This window comes from Phocoena sinus, chromosome 15 (genome assembly GCF_008692025.1).
Source record: "Phocoena sinus isolate mPhoSin1 chromosome 15, mPhoSin1.pri, whole genome shotgun sequence".
In the NCBI taxonomy this organism is placed as follows: domain Eukaryota; kingdom Metazoa; phylum Chordata; class Mammalia; order Artiodactyla; family Phocoenidae; genus Phocoena; species Phocoena sinus.
The window spans coordinates 11,564,849-11,582,442 of NC_045777.1; the positions used below are offsets into that span (position 1 = coordinate 11,564,849).

At 45.1% G+C, this 17,594-nt stretch overlaps 1 protein-coding gene and 1 non-coding gene across 2 annotated transcripts; both read right to left on the reverse strand.

Annotated features, from left to right (window-relative positions):
• Positions 1 to 448: 448 nt before the first annotated feature.
• On the reverse strand, positions 449 to 15,675 carry RNF114 (ring finger protein 114). Its single transcript, XM_032605767.1, has 6 exons — positions 15,501 to 15,675; positions 11,283 to 11,433; positions 9,069 to 9,175; positions 8,635 to 8,749; positions 3,001 to 3,108; positions 449 to 2,281 (listed from the first exon to the last, which is right to left on the reverse strand). Exons 1-6 carry the CDS (start codon positions 15,638 to 15,640, stop codon positions 2,216 to 2,218), a joined length of 687 nt encoding a protein of 228 aa, XP_032461658.1. The 5' UTR covers positions 15,641 to 15,675; the 3' UTR covers positions 449 to 2,215.
• Positions 4,516 to 4,650, reverse strand: LOC116741094. Its single transcript, XR_004346062.1, has one exon. It is a non-coding gene; the product is annotated as a small nucleolar RNA SNORA70 (small nucleolar RNA).
• Positions 15,676 to 17,594: the final 1,919 nt, after the last annotated feature.

The following is a 17,594-nucleotide window of genomic DNA, read 5'->3' on the forward strand; positions in this document are numbered from 1 at the left end:
CTCCACATGTAGGAGATAGATCCTATTAAAACCTATTTAAATCGGGAGGGCGAAGTATTTTCCAGACATCCTACAGCCAGCGGCAGAGTGCAGAACAGAAACACGCCCATGACCTCAGATGTTCACGTGTGGAACCCTCTGCTATGATGTTTCAGGGCTGCCGCTAAGGCACCTGAAGTCGTTTCATGGAACACAGCCACTTCTTGCCTCATGGGACCTCCCAACATGGGGGGCGAGGGGGGGATTCGGCGGGGAAGGGGGTTCGTTCTCCAGACAACACAGGCCCGGTGAAGCCAGCCGGCGAAGTGTCAGAGCCGAGATCAGACCCAGATGGGACTCACTCATGACAGACAAGAACTTCCCCTTAAAAAGAGCAACAATCTTCTGGGAGCCCCCCAGACCCAGACTTTAGCAAATGGTGGTTAATGAAAACAGGCATTACAGCTTACCAGTTGGATAAATTATGAAATTTATTTATATTTCACCTTTTAAAAGCCAGAACATAACAAATGTCACTTTCTGGAAAGTCGTCTTATTAGAAATACGTGAAGTGCACTTAATACAAGGAACTCAGTTTCTTGGTGTCACCAGTGAGACCACCATCATCAGGTCCCGCAAATGAAGGTTTTGTCAAATTTCCCTCTAAACTTAGACTGAGATGAACTTCTTCCAGAAATTACAGTGAAGAATCTGACCATAACATCGGGGCCCTCCCAAGCAACAGCACATTAGAAGAAGTTACTTTGCCCCCAGAGGGCCCGTCTTTGCTGGGCCCTGGGCACGTGCAGCTCTCGCTGGCAGGGAGCGCGAGGCCCACAGCTCAGTGCACGGGCCCAGAGCCCCTTGTCATCTGAAACCTCAGCCACTGACCAGAAACAATGTCCATATTCAGACAGGAGATCTAACAAGGAAAAATGAACCTAGACCCAGATGCCTTCTGGTGGATCAGAAGCTCTGCTCCTACAGATTAGACAGCCCTTAGTCTCGTATTTATTAATATTCGTGAAACAGTCGAACTTCAGGCTTCCGAAGGTATTAGCAAAGCAAGTTTCCAGTGGACAGCTTCCATTACCAACTGCTCCCAGGAAGTGTGCTGTGCCTTCTGAACAGCGTGTCTTGTCAGAGACAGCAGCGGCAATACCAGATCTCCCCAACCCCTCCGCTTTAGAAGGCAGGTCTTCACACACCGACTTACGTGTTAAAACCAGTTTTATAAGGAAACCATTCGTGATAGAAAAGCAACACACAGTTTAATCTAAATTACCAAATAAAAGAACTAGTATCCACTGGAGCCCCCAAACTTCTTATTCATTTGAGGACTCCTTTTTGTGCTTCAAGGACAGGAACATAAGCAGGCTCCTCAGTAGAGAAGCAAACATAACCAAGTCACCGGAAAATACTTCATTAGTTTGAAAGTCAGAACCAAAAAGCTATGGCCCTCCCACCTCACTTAGCTGACCCTCCTCCCCACTTATGGATAAATGGAGTTTAACTTTCCTAAGCCAGGAACACTTACTTTCACTAAAAATATGTGGTTACACCTTTATCCTAAAAAGGCACCATGCAGGCATTTAAGATTGAACCAGTTAATCCTAAGGGTGTGCAGGAATGGTAGGAAAATATCACTAAGCAAAACTTCCAGCACCAGACCATGTTAAGTCCAGAACATTCACGCCAACAGGACGTGTGAAATGTTTCCCATGAGGTAACTCCAGCTTCTGGCAGCTGCTGCCAAGGACCAACTGACAGGAACTTGCACAGCACAGAAGGAGCTCCATCACTGATCAGATGCATTATTGCCAGAGCTCACACACCCCGGAGACAAGGAGAGGAGACGCTTGTCTCATCTGCGCTATTCATGACTCAGAAAAGGTCCTGGCTGGCTCAGAGGACCTGAGAGGTCAACATCGAACATGAGGCTCAAATGTGAAACAAGGACAGGTGGAGAAGCTGGGTTCCCTTCCAAAAAGGAGGCAGAAGCTGCAGGACGTGGCTGAGGAGCAAGACCAGACATGTGACAAGCAGGGTAAACAGTAGGGGAAAAGACCAAAGGAAAGGAGGGCTCTGATCTGGGGACCTGTTCCCCGTCGGAAGTGACCCTGTCCTAATACCACGGCTCACTTCCAGGTCTGTTGTACATTTAGGTGGAGGAGTCACACGTTTCCCGTGGAACATGTAATGGAAGCTCTGGAACACGAGCCCCAGCAGAGCCTGCTCACTGGTCGATGATGGAGCGCTGCAGCACCTGGTTCATCATGTCCTCCTCATCCACGTCGTAATCCTACGGGCAAAAAAGACGCTCGGCCTCAGCCAACTGTGCGCAGCTGCAAGAGCTCCCTTTCAGCTGGAGAAGCAGGGCATGTGAGCGGTGGCTCTGGAGGGGCCAGCTCCACAGTCCGCGATGCCGGCTGCATGACTCCGGGAAAGTGCTTGATCTCTCTGTGCCTTGGCTGCCTCATCCTGACGATGACCATGATGACGGCTCCCTCAGACGGAAGGGTGGGGACCAGAGAGCACCTGAGTGAAGCCTGGCACAGACCAAGCATTCAGACCTGGAGCGTTCTGAAGTAAAAGCAGCCTTTTTGATTCAATGAGGCAAAGCTATCTATTTGGGAATTGCAGCTGGCGTTGCTGGCTGCATTACCTGAGTCACACACCGCCCAGCTTGCAATTCCTTAGCAGAATCACTTCCATTACTTGCCTGGTTCCCGTGGGCACCTGAGCTTAAGCATCCTAAACCAGGTTCCATAACAGGTAGAAACCACACACTGAAGTGGACAAAAGTTTTGGAAAACATAAAATAAAAGCAAGCTTACTATATCTCAGTCTAGATGACTGGCCAGTTCATCTCCTTAAATACCACACAGCTGTCATTCCAGGAAGCCCATCACATCAGTGACAAAACTCACCAAGGGGGCCCACAGTTCTCCAGGTAAGAGAAGGGAGGGAGCTGTGCCACCCCCCGGGGGAAGGAGTTAAGAGCACAGGCTCCAGACTCACCACGAAAGTGTCGTAAGAAAACTGGTGCCGGCGCTGGATGTGCTCTATGAAGTTGGCGCTGCGGTAGTTAGGGTCTCCCCAGGGCATCGAGGCACATATCGGGCAAACCTTTCAATAAAGAAGCATGGTATCAGGTGCTGGATGTCTGAGCTGACATTAGCCCTCTGTGGCCTGTGTCCGGCCACCTTTCTTCCAGGACAGCTTTCCTGACCACCAGTCCAGGGCCTGGTCACATCTTCAAGTGCACATTCACATCCCAGAAGACACTGTCAGTCTCCCACTCGACTCAAAAGGCTTAGGCCATGATACCACCCATTTCTGATCCCCTGCTGAGGTGAGAACACTGTGTCAGCCTAGAAGAGCCTAGACTACGACCTTTGAACCCAGCACACAAAATGATCTAAAAGCACAAAGAAAACCAAGGAAATGACAGATGAGCGACATCCCAAGGAAGTAAAACACAGCCTTAAGTGCTATTTTTATAAAGTAAATGCTCAGATGAGGGGGCTCAGGCTAAAGAGCCTTCATACAAGAGGTTGATTTGGGCTTTGAAGAGCGGGAGGTATTTGGAAAGACAAAGAGTACATGGCAACAAGCCAATTAGTCTGGCTAGAATGGAAAATTCACCGCGAGGGGCAGAGAGGAGTTGGAGGGGGGGATAAGCAGGCATAAGTGGTCTGGCTTGCCAACGGAAACCCACCATCTACAAGGAAGATATGTGACAAAGGGGGCTGACATAAGATAAATATGAAATGGTGAAGGAGCTAGGCAGGCGGCTGGCGCTGTGGAGGAGAGCATGATCAGAACCAGAGTCTGGGGAGGAGGAGGCTTCCAAAGGGGAGGGCTGAAACACTGACATTTAAGGAGTTCTGCAGAAGGAGAGGGGCAGAACAGAGGACCAAGGGCTGAAGGACGTGAGGCTTCAACAGAGACAAAATAATCAGAGGGATTTCAAGAAGCCAAAGGAGGGGGAAAAAAAGGACAAAAAATTAGGCTGCAGTACCAGATACCACAGAGTAGTTTAGCAATATCTATCAAAATTATGAGTGTACTTAACCTTTGACCAAATTAATCCATATCTAAGACTTTATTACTATTCTTTTTTTGTTAGGAAGTGGGATTCACTGATGGGCCTCAGTGAGGAAGGGACAGGGCCAAGGTCTCATGAGTGTCTCTGTCCAGGAGCCACGATTAGTGATGTATTTGACCCCAGAGCTATCTGGGATGAGCCACTTCTCAGCCACCATGTCTTCAGATTCATCCGCATTAAACTTAGTAAATCCCCACTCCTTGGAGATGCAGATTTCCTGGCGGCCAGGGCGCCTGAACTTGGCCCTGCACAGGGCCTCAATCACATGCTCCTCGTTCTGCAGCTTGGTGTGGATGGGCATGATGACTTCGCCAAGGGAAGACTCTGGCTACTGTGCCCAAGGGCCTTCCCAAGGCACCCTGTATACCTGTCTGGAGCCTAGACTGGGGACGGCCTGAGGCCAGACACGGATGTCCACTGGAAAGGGCTGTCTCCAAGGTCCCTTAGGGCAACCCGTACAGGCAACAGGCTGCATACACTACCAAGGAGGCTGCTCTCTGCAGCCATTGCACACCGGGCCCCCATGGAGAAAAGAGCACGGTCGGCTTAACTGGCTGCAGGCTAAGACTTTATTTTTCAGACATACGTAAATACAGGCAAAGGTATGTTAAAATCTATGACAGCCTTTACAAATGTACTATGAAAAACTTCAGAACTATAGGAAAGTAGATAATAGTTTGATAAACCATCCCTTATCCCCAACACCTAGATTTAAGTTTGGCATACTTACTTCAGCAAAAAATGAAGCATTTAAAAATAGGACACAACAATTCACCCTTAACTGTTTCAGAACAGTCCTAAAAATATGTGTTTCCCTTTACAAGTACAGTACTATTTATAACCTCACCCAACGATCAATTTTTTTTAGTAGCATTTAATATCCAGTCTTTAATCAAATTTTCTGATACCATCTGGAAGTAACCTTGACGTTTATCAATAAGGGACCAGTTAAATCATGGTACAGACAAGTAATGGAAAACTGAGAAGTTCATTAAAAAAGAATCAGATCTACATGTACTGATGTGGACAGATGTCAACAACACTGGTTACAGTGTGTAGAAATGCGCTGTCACTTGCATCCAAAGGGGGACAAAAAAGGAGAACGCACATGAATCATACATTTGAAAGCTAGAAATGTCACTGGATGACATAACTGTATTTTCCACACACACAGTTGAGCACTACTCAGAGGCCAATGAGCACCCGACAGAGGTGTCTCTGATGCTGTTAAGAGAGAACTGGTTTAGGAGCCAGGACACTGGGTTCCAGTACTGGTTCTGCACTAACCAGCTTCACAATGTGGGCAATCCACTTAGCGTGGGTGGTACGCTGGTTTCTTATTCACTTCCAGAAATGAGTGCAGGGGAGACAGTGGTAGGAAATGAATTTGAGTAGCTCTATCATTTGATTTAACATCCGTTTTAGTTTTCATAATTACTAAAATAGTTGAGCTTATCTGGCTAACTTTAAAATGGAAAATGGGTAGTGGGAGCAGGTGGTGGTGTTTGTGTGTCTGTGTCTAAGCTCATTTGCTCTTGCAATTAGTAATTAGTTATTAAGAACCATAACTGAAACATCTTGAAGAAGCAGCTGAAAACCTGGCTTTGGGGTGTTTTTCATAGAACATATCATGCTTAGTGCAGACAAAGAATGTGTACTGAGCAGCTATTCTGGAATCATAGGGAAAGAAAATGTCTGGCCTCAGGCCGTCCTCAGTCTAGGCTCCAGACAGGTATACAGGGTGCCTTGGGAAGGCCCTCGGGCACAGTAGCCAGAGTCTTCCCTTGGCGAAGTCATCATGCCCATCCACACCAAGCTGCAGAACGAGGAGCATGTGATTGAGGCCCTGTGCAGGGCCAAGTTCAGGCGCCCTGGCCGCCAGGAAATCTGCATCTCCAAGGAGTGGGGATTTACTAAGTTTAATGCAGATGAATCTGAAGACATGGCGGCTGAGAAGTGGCTCATCCCAGATGGCTCTGGGGTGTGATGACCATTCCAGATTGGCATCTGCCTCAGAAACCTCAACACTCATCTATGTAATAAAGATACAGATCTCAGAAGGATGGGTATTAGTATCAAATGATGAGGCTGTTTATTTCTGAGAGAAAATAATCAGTTCTTTGTGACTGATCTCATGCAAGGTCGGCAGGCATGGTGTGGTGTTCTACTTTTACACTGAGTTTACTTCTATTATACAAAAATGACAAGTGGTAATATAATGCATTTCTCACATCCGAACATAAACTAAACTGCAAGAATATAAAAAATACTTGAATAACTGATGATACAGAGGGAACCAGGAGTCTAGGGGAAGGGGCCACAGTCCACTTCTTATTACAAGGAACTGACTACATACAAAGAAACAAATTTTAAAAATTGCAGCGAGGTGAGAGAAAACAAGGACTTAAGAAGACCAGCTGGGTCCATGGAGAATGTGATGCCAGCAGTGGACGCTGGACTCTAAAGGTATAAAGGAGAATACGGAAGAGACAGCAGCAGCTGACAAACCAAAGCCTGAAGGAAAAGAGAAACTGCAGGCTATATAGAGAAAACAGTGGATCAAATATTCCTCCCACCAATTAGACAGGGAAGATTGGGCATGTCTGAAGGAAAGCAAGTGTTAGGAGCGGGTAGAGAGAAAAGCTGAAGGTGACAGGAGAGACATGGTGGGGAGAGGAAGCCTCAGGGGCAGGGCAAGGCCCTAGTCTCAGTCCTCTGCCTGGATCTGAGGATGTGGGCAGAGAAGAGGCAGACTTGCAAAGGAGCATTTTCCTCAGCACGAGGGAATGATAAGGACACAGAAGGGGGGGTGCACACTCAAGTGTTCACAGGAACCTGGCCGGAAAGGCAAACAAGCAAAGCAGGATGTCTGTGAGCCATCCCATCTAGAGGGGCCAGCACTACTCAGAGCCAGGCAACTCTTGCCGGAACTTCTCATTTCTCAAATGTGGAGTATCAAGATTGAGAAATCTGCTAATTTTTAAAGTTTGGGGAAATGAAAATGGGTATGGGCCAGACACGCTGCCAGTCTGTGACCTCAGAGATAGATCAGAGAGCTCCTGAGACAGAACAAACAGAGAAGAAAGGAACACACACCTGGTACTTGGAACTTAGTGAAAAGCAGGACTCACCATTATCTGTGGAAAAGATGGGGATAGTTCATGCCAGGAACTTAATGAAAAGAGAGTGCCCAGAACAGCCACCAGACAGTGTGTATGTGTGCCTAGCGGCAATAGGGCCTGGCTGAAAACAGGGTGCTCGCTGGGCCAAGCCAGCCCAGTTCCCTAGTTTGGGGAGTTGGGAAAAGCAGAGAGAGAGGGGGTTCATCTGTGGAATCTGTCACAGCACAACATTAAGAGTCCAGGGAGCCCAGTGTAAAAAGTAGCTGTACTGACCAGAATTTGGACTTGGCAAGGAGTTCAATAGAGAAGATTCAAGGTATTCTCAAACAGACCAGCTGAATCTTAAGATTTAAGACAGAAAAACACCGAGTGCCATCAGGCCTAATTCTACTAGCAAAAACTCATGCAAATTCTCAAGTCTGTACACCATCTTTTACAGCAGTGGAGCTGAAGATCTGCTCATAAAACTAGCTACATAGTTCAACAGAAGCAGCGTGAGATAAATTGGAAAACAAAACTATAGAGAAAGTTGTATTAAGACCTAGTCTGTCAATCACATTAAGAGGGAAGGGTAACACTGCTGAGATGGACCAAATTCAAACTTTTTTTTTTTAAAGAAAACTACATGTCAGCCTTGATATATAAATTAAATACAAAGGACTGATAAGCACTTTCCTAATAATTTCATCTACATTCTCTTTCCCCACAACTATGAAGAAGCTACTCAAATGGCAGCTTTATGCAGACACCAGGGGATCCAAGTTAACATTACCAACAATGGGAACAACAAACATCACACGACCCGCCTGATGTATACCCGGAAGATGTAGCATCCCTGCTCGTGATCATGAAGAAACAGACAAACCCAAATTGAAGGACATTCTACAAAACAACTGGCCTGTCCTCTTTAAAAATGTCAAGGTCATGAAAGACAAAGAAAAACTGAGGACTAAAGAGACATGACACCTAAATATAACACACAGATCCAGGATTTTGGGGCCAGGGGAGATTGCTATTAAGGACACTACAATTGTTAAAATTTAAACATGAATCCCAAAGTAGGTATTAGATTGTATCAATGTTACAATTCCTGAATGTGAAAATCAAACTCACAAAAAAAATGTGGTTTTCCAAGAAGACATTTACTTCTTCTTAGGAGATATGTGCTGAAGTATTTAGGGACAAAGGGTCATGATATCTGTAACTTACTCTCAAATGGTTAGCATAAAATATGTATATAGAGTATAGTTAAGCAAATATGGTAAAATCTTATTAATCTGTGACTCTAGGTAAAGGGTACATAGAGTTCATTTAACTAACCCTGTAATTTTTCTGTTAAGTTTGACTTTTTTTCCTCATAAAAATTCAAAAAACAACAAAAACCCACATAACAAAACAAAAAACTCAAAGAGTTACTCTTACCACAGATTTGGTGTCCGTGCTATGCAACAACCTGCAGTGTTCTACAAGTCCTTCTTGATCAAAATTCTTCTCGGGACAGTAAGGACAAGGGAAAGTATAACGGTTTGGGACATTTCTGGAAGATGAAAGGCAGGAAAAAAGAAGAAACCTCTCTGTGAGTAACTTTCCACATAATTTCAATCACTGTTCCCTCCCAAAAGGAGCAAAGTTCACTCAATGTGTCATGACAGAGGTTCTGATGATCACTTATGCATCAGGTCAAATGACTGAAAATAACAGATCAGCTAATATTTGAAGCGAACATGAGAGTCCTTCTCCACACCCATCCCTAAACAAAACCTTACATCAGCTTTAGCCAGCATAACAATTATACCGCCACTTTCCAAAACTCATGAAGAAAGACGTCCACCTAAGAGAGTGACAGAGTCATTTACCTTGGCTGAAGGGACACATCCTTGGTGGTGGCCTTCACACCTTCCATGATGTAATTCTGGTATTTGGAACAGGTAGCCACATGTGCACGGATCTTGGATAGGAAGAACTTAAGTAGGAAGAATCAGAGCCCACAAGTTAGTCAGGAACTTGTACCCAGTCCAACACAGTCCCAAAGTGAAGGCAAGATGAAAACTAGACCTATATCGCCCTGGAAAACAATCTCACCAGACTTCTGGCTATGCTGATGGGACTGAAACTCTGACTGTTGCAGGGTTTCTGTTAATACCAAGGCTGATGTTTTACGTGACCAAACGAGGCTATCTGCCTCCACTCTAAAATCACTCGCAGAGAGGTCTGCTTTATTCATGATATGCTCTCTGCTCACAGAGGCACTCCAAACCCAGTGAAGTTTTTAAAGTTTTCCACACTAGCACTTAAACTAATCTCCTTACGCAAGCCAAGAACCACATTCCATTATAAGTGCGGCAAAGAAAAGTGATGATTTACGTAAAAGGGATAAAGGCTAGTAATCCTAGTTAAACAATTATATCCTATCACCAGATTGTGATAAATGATCTTACAAAAAAAACCCAGAATCTGAATTCTATTTCTCTAATAAAATCTAGTCTTTGCAAGATGGAAAGAGAAAAGAAAACCCACAGAAGAGTGCTTCATCGCAGGTGATCTAAAAAGAAAGAAAAAGTGTAAGGAATGAAGAAAGAGGAGGTAAAGGGAAGATAAACATTTCTGGAGATATAATACAATACAATCACTAATCTTTAAAATGAAGAAAATCAAAAGCATACAGAAATTTTAAAAAACTCATCATGCATACATAAAGAAAGATGAAGGTAACAGGAAACTTTATTTCAGTATCTTGAGTTTCTAAATCAAAAGAAACTACAAGGAAAAATATGTTTCAGAATTTGAGCTCTGGCTTACCATGATACTTCTTTCTGTCTTACCTCCAGCTAAAGAACTTGACCTCAAGCTGTCTATCAAAGAGCTCCCAATTAAAAGGGACGGGAAAGAGCCCTACTCAGAACTGCAGCCACTGTGTACCCCTAGTGCTAAATCACTCTGAAAGGAAAGAAATGGTAAGGTATATCCATTTTATGGCTATCCATATTAAGGTGTTAAAGTAATGAAACTAAAATGCGAGGATGTCAAATAAGTCATTAAGTAAAAAAAAGTTTTCAAAAGTGAAAAGAACTTGTAGAAATATATATTATAGTATGATCCTATTTTGTAGAAATCTCACACTTGTGTTTGTCAATGGGCAGAAAAATATCTTGCAGCCTTCTAAATTGAAGCATTTTTAAAGAGGTCATCTCTGGAGTGGGGAACAAGCCTACATTAGTTTATATTTTTGTGTTGTCTGGAATTAATAAAATCATAATGATTTAAAAACCAATAATGCTGTGTATATCTCTTTGAAAATAAAATGTTGTAACCTGTGCAGTTACAACAGATGTATGTTAAGATAAATATTCTTGACTCTAATATGGTCACACAAAAGAGTATGGATGCATTTCAAATGTTAGATATTGCTATTATAATCAAATGACTTCATATGACTTCAAATGACCTTTGCACTACAATTCCTCCTTGCCAAGTGCTAAAAAGTTGAACAAGTTTTATATCTTTAGTAATATACATTATAAAATTTCCCCTCAGGACTTCCCTGGTGTTCCAGTGGTTAAGACTCCGTGCTTCCACTGCAGGGGGCGCGGGTTCCATCCCCGGGGTTGGGAAACTAAGATCCTGCATGCCAGGTGTTATGGCCCAAAAAAAAAAAAAAAAAAAAAAATTTTCCCCTCAAACTCATTGCAGCAGGTAACTTTGAGTCACTGACTTCATTTTATATTTTAAAAAATTAAGAAATATCATTCATTATATTCTAATTAAAACTGTGTATGCTGCTTTGGGAAAATGGGTCTTTTGCAGGAAAAAACTGGGACAACTGATTTCTATGGCTTTCAAAGCTAAACTATGTAATATACTAAACCAATTCTTAAAGGAAAAAAACCCCCACCACAACCAATTAAGGTTACCAAAATGCAAACAGCACAGCCACTGCCACAGATAACCAGCATGCACACGTGCTGTTAGTCACTTAGTCACGCTCTAACTTCAGAAACGACGTGGCAACAGATCTACATTTTACCCATCTTATAGAAAGACACTGACTCTTCCGTTTTACTTCCACATACATTTTTACGGCAGCCATGGCAAGAAGTCTCTGTGCTCTCAATCTGCCGCTCGAGCTCCACGGCTCGGACGCCAGGTGCCAGAGTGCTGCGACACACCCCACAGACAGGCTTCTTCGGCTTCAGACATTCCTGCAGGCATGCAGAGCAAAAGCTAGAACAAGACATACAGAGAACCTGCGTCATGCATCGTGGAGACAAGACAACAAAAATGGATAAACTTTTAAAATGACATCAATGAATAAAAAACAACTTGCTCCCTGCTCTTGATTCAAATACTGAGTCCTTCTGGGCAAGAAAAAGGGGGGGAGGGTGTTCCTTGCAACGAACACACAGGTCCAGCAACAGAAATAAATGCAAACTCGCATGACATGGCAGAAGGTGCTACGGCACAGTCTTCAGACCTTAGCCCCTGCCGCTGAGGGATCTCGGCGGGATCTCCTGAATTTCAGTTTCTCCTCTGTGAAGTGGAGATTGTAGTACCTACTTCTAGGATTGCTGGGAGGATGGATTATGCATAGCAGACTCTTACTACAGTGTCTAGCACATATGAAATGCACCACAAACAGACGCGGCTATCATTAGAGGTGAATGCAAAGCACTATGGAAACACAAAGTCAAGAGCAACAGTTGTGACCCAAGAAGCACAGAGCTGGTAAAACTTCAGAGGCAGCATCCACGAAAGAGCCTTAAAAGAAAGAGTTCAGTGGTACAGGAGGGGAAGAATATTCCAGGCCCTTAGACTTTTATTTCCTCAGATGCATCGTGAGTGTTTAACACCTTTCCTCATAAGCAGTAGGGAGCCAGGTGTTTAAAACAAGGTAGCAACCAGACCAAATTCAGGTTTTAGAAAAATAACTCTGGCGTTATCATGGACAATAGAGTTGCCGGTTTAAAAAATTTTTTAGATGAGGAAAGGCAGAAAAGACTTGATGTAGAAGCCAAACAGATGGCCAAAGGCAAGAAACCATGAGGCAATAAAGAATTCAGGAAATGATTCAGGGGTAGAATCAGTAGGACTTGGTAATTTACTGAATTTGGAAAAGAAAAGAAGTCAAAGATGACCAACTTTCTGTCTGAAGCCTAGACAGGCGGTGATACTCAGATATGGTACAGAGAAGGAAGGAATAATAAAGCATGAAAATACCCTGGCTACATACTCAACCTGACAGACAAGATAACAAAATCTGCCAGGAAGAACTCAGGACATATAATCAAAGGTAATCTGTGCATCTGACCATTTTTTACTGTCTCTAAAAATTTCTTCCTTTTTGTTATTTAGCTAGATGTTAAATGCTGCTAGACAAAATTCTAAACCAGGATGGGAGAAAGTGAGGGGGTCTAATGATTCACAACCGAGGGCACAGTGGTGAACTAAACAAAATCCCTGTCATCATGATGCTTATATTCCAGAGTAGGGGAAAACACAAGTGTTAACTCCAGATAGTGATTAAATCTATGAAGGAAATAAAACAAGGCAAAGAGATCAGCTGCGGGGGAAGGGGGTCATAGAAAGCTTCTTTAAAGGGGTAACAGTTGAGCTGAGACCTAAAATTATGAGGAGAGCCGCAAAGACGTGGATGAAAAGAGTTCCACAGAGACGACACCAAGTGCAAAGCGGGAACCAAAAGGTAGAAAGGAAGGTCTCTGAGGCCATGATGTGGTAGACCATGGGGAGAGGATAAGCGATGAGGTTAAAGAGGCAGATGGGGGCTTATGGCCATCACTTGTTTTTACCTCTTCTCAAAGGCAGATCAATAGAGTACCCAAGAGAGCACAGAAGATCCCAGAGAGCATAATGAAATCAAACCCAGCTTGTAGATAAAAGCGGCTCAAAGCCTCCCTTCAAGCATACACCAAGATTCAGCTCAGAGATCAATATTCACAAGCCACTCTGTGCCCGAGTCATACCCGATGAACAAGCCTGCTTTTAAATGGCCCCTGTACCTTGGACTGGCTTTTAGTTTCCATTTCCTATTTATGGGCCTTTTTCTAGTTCAGCCTTCTAGATGCTCCACTTCCTGTTATAAGGCTACTTAGAAAATCCTTCTCTTGGGCACCTAGCCACCTGCCATTCTCCAGCTGTATTCCACTAAGTTGGAGGGGGATGTAAAATTCAAGGCTTGAAATAAAGTTTTATAAAGATCAATGCCCCACGCAGCCGGAGCTGCAGTGCTGCTCACTTCCAAGCACAAAAGTTAGCAAAAATCAACCAGGCAGAGCAAAAAGCACTTGGCTGGAGCTAAGGGAGACTTGGCTACCCTCACAGAGGTGTAGCCATCTGTCTTTAATCAGCATTGAGCTGATGAACACACGGAGCTAGTATGGTGAGTACAGAAAAGAGCCAAGGTTTGAATCCCAGTACTGCCCCCTGACCTCTGACCTAGGAGAGGTCCATCTGGCTCAAGGAAAACTCAAATTTTGCTTCTCTTCAGGTGGCAAATTGTGCTGGGTCAATCCTCTTTATAAATGTTAATTGTAAATGAAATCCACTGAATTAATCCAAAATTGGGTAAACATAATAATGAGGACTGATCCAAGGAAAAGAGGACTCAACCAGAAAGCTACCTAGGCTCCACTTCAACTTTCACAAAGTTTGCTTCCACCACTAATTTCTTAGTTCATTCGTTCCTTACTTGATCACTCCCCGTCCCCACCCCAGGTTTGATCTCTATAATACCTTCCCACTGCACAATGAGTTTTGACAAAAGTTTGAGCATTATTAGTACTTATTTATTATCAATTCACTGGACTGTGAACTCCGAGGGCAGAATCACCTTGTTTCCTACTGTGCCCCCAAATCTGGCACATAGTGAGCACACAAATATTTTAGCCAGCTGAACATAAGATTGGAAGATGGTTGCTCAGACACTACGCTGGGCACTTGGGACAGAAAGAGGCACAAAACAGACATGATCACTACCCTCGTGATCCCTAAGTTTTGCTCTGTGCAAGGATGGAGAAAGAAGCCCCAGGAAACAAGCAGGGAGGTAATTTAAATGGGGATGGTGACAAGGGAGGTAACTTAAACTGGGACTTGAAGTCTGGAAAGGATCTGGGATAGAGACAGGGGAGGTGCAAATGGGGCAAGAAGAGTTCCAGGCTAATTAAACTGCAAACAGGAACAGCCTGAAGCTAGAAAGAGCTTGGTGCACTTGAAGAAGCAAAAAGCAGTCAGTGTGCCTCAAGAGCCCTTGCCAGGTGCCAACTGTTCTCTGAACTGGCAAACAGACACCTGCAGTCCATCTGGGGAGAGTAGACAATGGTGAACCTGCCCTAAGTGAGCCTCAGTGCCCTCACCTGCAAGATGGCCTCCAACCTTCTTCCCCTGCTGTAGTGCTGCAGAAATAAGAATGCCCATGAGGTCCAGTAGGTGCCTATTGTGCCTACTGACCAACAGAGGGGTCCTAAGACCAATAGCAAGATGATGCCCGTGACGAGCACTGGGGAAGGCCACAGAGGAAACTCCAACTCCCAGTAGCAAGAGGAAGGTAGCCACATTCTCTACAGTTCTTTCAACTTAAGCGTCTGATGTGTGTCTGATGGAGCAAGGCTTAGATTCAAACCCAGCCAACCTCAAAGCACCTACCCCAGAGCCTATACTGGACATTTTCACACACATCTCCTTCAGTCGTCATAAGCAGTCTATTAGCAATATGGAGGCTTTATAATTTCAAATACAATGAAACAAACCTCGTACCCAAGTAGGAATGCTAACAATCCCTATCTGCCAACTCCCCACCTCTTTCACAGTGAAGGGCAGACTGGTCAGATCTACATCAAGACTTCCCTTTTGTTCTTTTGGTCTAGTCCGGCGTTTCCCCAACTGTAGTGAACATTAGCATTACTTGGCACAGCTAGACACATGACGCCATACACAGTGTACTTGAGGGGCCACGTACAGACTATTTAAGGGAAACTGACTCCCCAAGAGCCGACTTTAGACCCTACCAAACCCCCAGCAGGGTGCGACTCCACCATCGCGCGTGGGAAGGAGCCTGGTAGGCTGCCTGTAACACAGCAGGCGCTCAACAGAAGAGCGGGATACTTGGGAGTAAGCAGGGCGGAAGAGAAGACTACCCCGCCAACTTCCACGGGCCTCCAGGAACTCCATGTCCTCCCGCTCCCTCCTCGAGACCCTCCCTGCCAAGGCCTCGCTCCTCGGCTCCATTTTCCTCCCAGTCAGGCGCCCCCACGACCGGCCCCTGACCCTCCACTTACACGTGTCCACAGGGCACCTGCACCGGCTTCTCGTACACCTCTAGGCACACGGGACATGTGAAGCGGCCCAGGGGGTCGGCCTCCGCCGCCGGCCCTGCCAGCTGCGAACCACCATCACGGTCCGGCAGTTGCGCCGCCATCTTGCCGCCGCTGAGCGCAGAGCAACGGCGGCCGAGAAGCAGGAGCGCGCGGGGGAGGGGCTAGGGCGGGGCTTATGAAACGTGCGACGGGCTGGGGGCGTGACTCACGGAACGTGCGTCGGGCTGGGGGCGTGACTTATGGAACACGCGTCGGGCTGGGGGCGGGGCTAGTGGGTGGGCAGCACTTCCTGGCCTCTCTGACGGGAGGGAGGGAGGGAAATCTGGAAAATGTGGAGCCAGATCCAGAGACTGGCTTTGTGGAACAGGCTTTGTGCTCCAGCCACTGCTTCCCAAATTTAAATCGTTATTACTATTACTTAAAATTTACTTATGCACTATTACTGAATCTTTCTCTTCAATCGAGTTGTTCTTTTTTTAAACTTCAGCAAACAAATTTTAAAGGGAGATCTGTTATCACTCCCAAGCTACAAATAGAAAATCAGTACCACATTTCTACAGGACACTGGAAAAATACAATGGAAACAATACAATCTTATAAATTCATGCTGGATACTGTTGCCGCTGAAAAGGGAGATTAAGCATGAGTAGAGAGGTGCTGAAGACAGACTACCACCACACTGAGACTTCCTAGTGAAAGCAGAAGTAATCTCTATCTCCCTTAGAGTCAAACTATTTAAAATTGTGTCCACATGCCTCCTGGCCATGGGGTCCAGCTCCAGCTCTGTATAAGATGGGGAGCCTCGGGTTTGAAGAGAGAGACTAAACCTCAATCCTGAAAGGAGCAGGCCTAAAACCCAGATGTTTTGAATCTCAACTTTCTCCACTTTTCACTGCACCAAATTGGCTCTTGTATATAGCCTACTTAACAAAAGCTATATCTTTTTAAAAGGCAGGCTCTGCTAACAAGTCTGTGTGGTTTTCTTAACCAGGAAAGTCAATGATCAATTAAACTCCACCCTGAAAGGCCACAAAGCCCTCACAGTAAGGAGTCTGCACAGGACAAATAAACCACGTCTGCTAAGCCAGATTAATTGAATGCAAATTTGCGCCTCATTTGTCCCATTCTCAGTCCTCTGGGTTGATTTTGTTTGACCTGCTGGCAGCAGGAGGATTATTTTTAGCTTGCCATGTGGGCATCTTTTCACAAACGAATAACCTGGCAGGTAGGCAGCAACCCTAGAGGGCCAATGCTTATGTTTTACCATTTCTTTTTCTTGTTCCTATGCCAGGCACCTGTGCATCTGACCTCTTCCCAGCCAAAAGTGCCCTTTCTCCTCTCCAGGGATGGGGGTGCTTTAGTGGGGGCAGAGGTGTGTTGTGGGTATTTATAAGCCTTTGTGTTGGCTTTCTAGCTGCCACCAGACCCTGTGCTGAGAGCGGGGAGGACGGTGAGGGCAGGGGAGTCTCAGACCCGGGCTTCAAATCCACTGAGTGCCTCCAGTTTGGGCTCTTGAAATGAACTTTCCATGAGCTCGTACACTTAGTCACAGAGACAGGAGGACAGGATTGAAATAATACTATATTAATAGTGAACTCTTTGTGTGCTTATTATTCTAAGCACTTTCCATGAATGAATCCTCAGAGCAAGCTGTGACTTAGGTTCTACCACTCACATTTTACAACTATGCAAATCGAATCACAGAGAGATTAAATTACCTTTTAACACAGATGGAAAACCGGAGTGAGGATTTGAACCCATGCAGTCTGGCTTTGGTACCTGTGCATTTAAGAGTGCCAGTCGTTCTCAAACTCTTACGTGTATCAGAGTCACCTGGAGGGCTTCTGAAAACAAGATTTGCTGGGGCAGATCCCCAGAGTTCCTGATTCGGCAGGTCAGTAAATCTAGGGTGTGGCCTGAGGATTTGCATTTCTAACATTTTTTCCAGGTGATGCAGCCACTGCTGGACAGGACTGTACTTTGAGAACCACTAACCTACATTATACGCCCCCACCCCCCACCCCCGGCCCCCAACCCCAGCCCCGGTCAATGCTG

Bases quoted from the DNA above. Each gene is read 5' to 3' on its own strand.
- RNF114 (XM_032605767.1), bottom strand. From the start codon at position 15,640: ATGGCGGCGCAACTGCCGGACCGTGATGGTGGTTCGCAGCTGGCAGGG. The intron at 11,434-15,500 runs GTAAGTGGAGGG...GTCTTGTTCTAG, and splicing joins CAGGTGCCCTGTGGACACGT to CTTTTGCTCTGCATGCCTGC. The intron at 8,750-9,068 runs GTAAATGACTCT...TTCATCTTCCAG, and splicing joins GATGTGTCCCTTCAGCCAAG to AAATGTCCCAAACCGTTATA.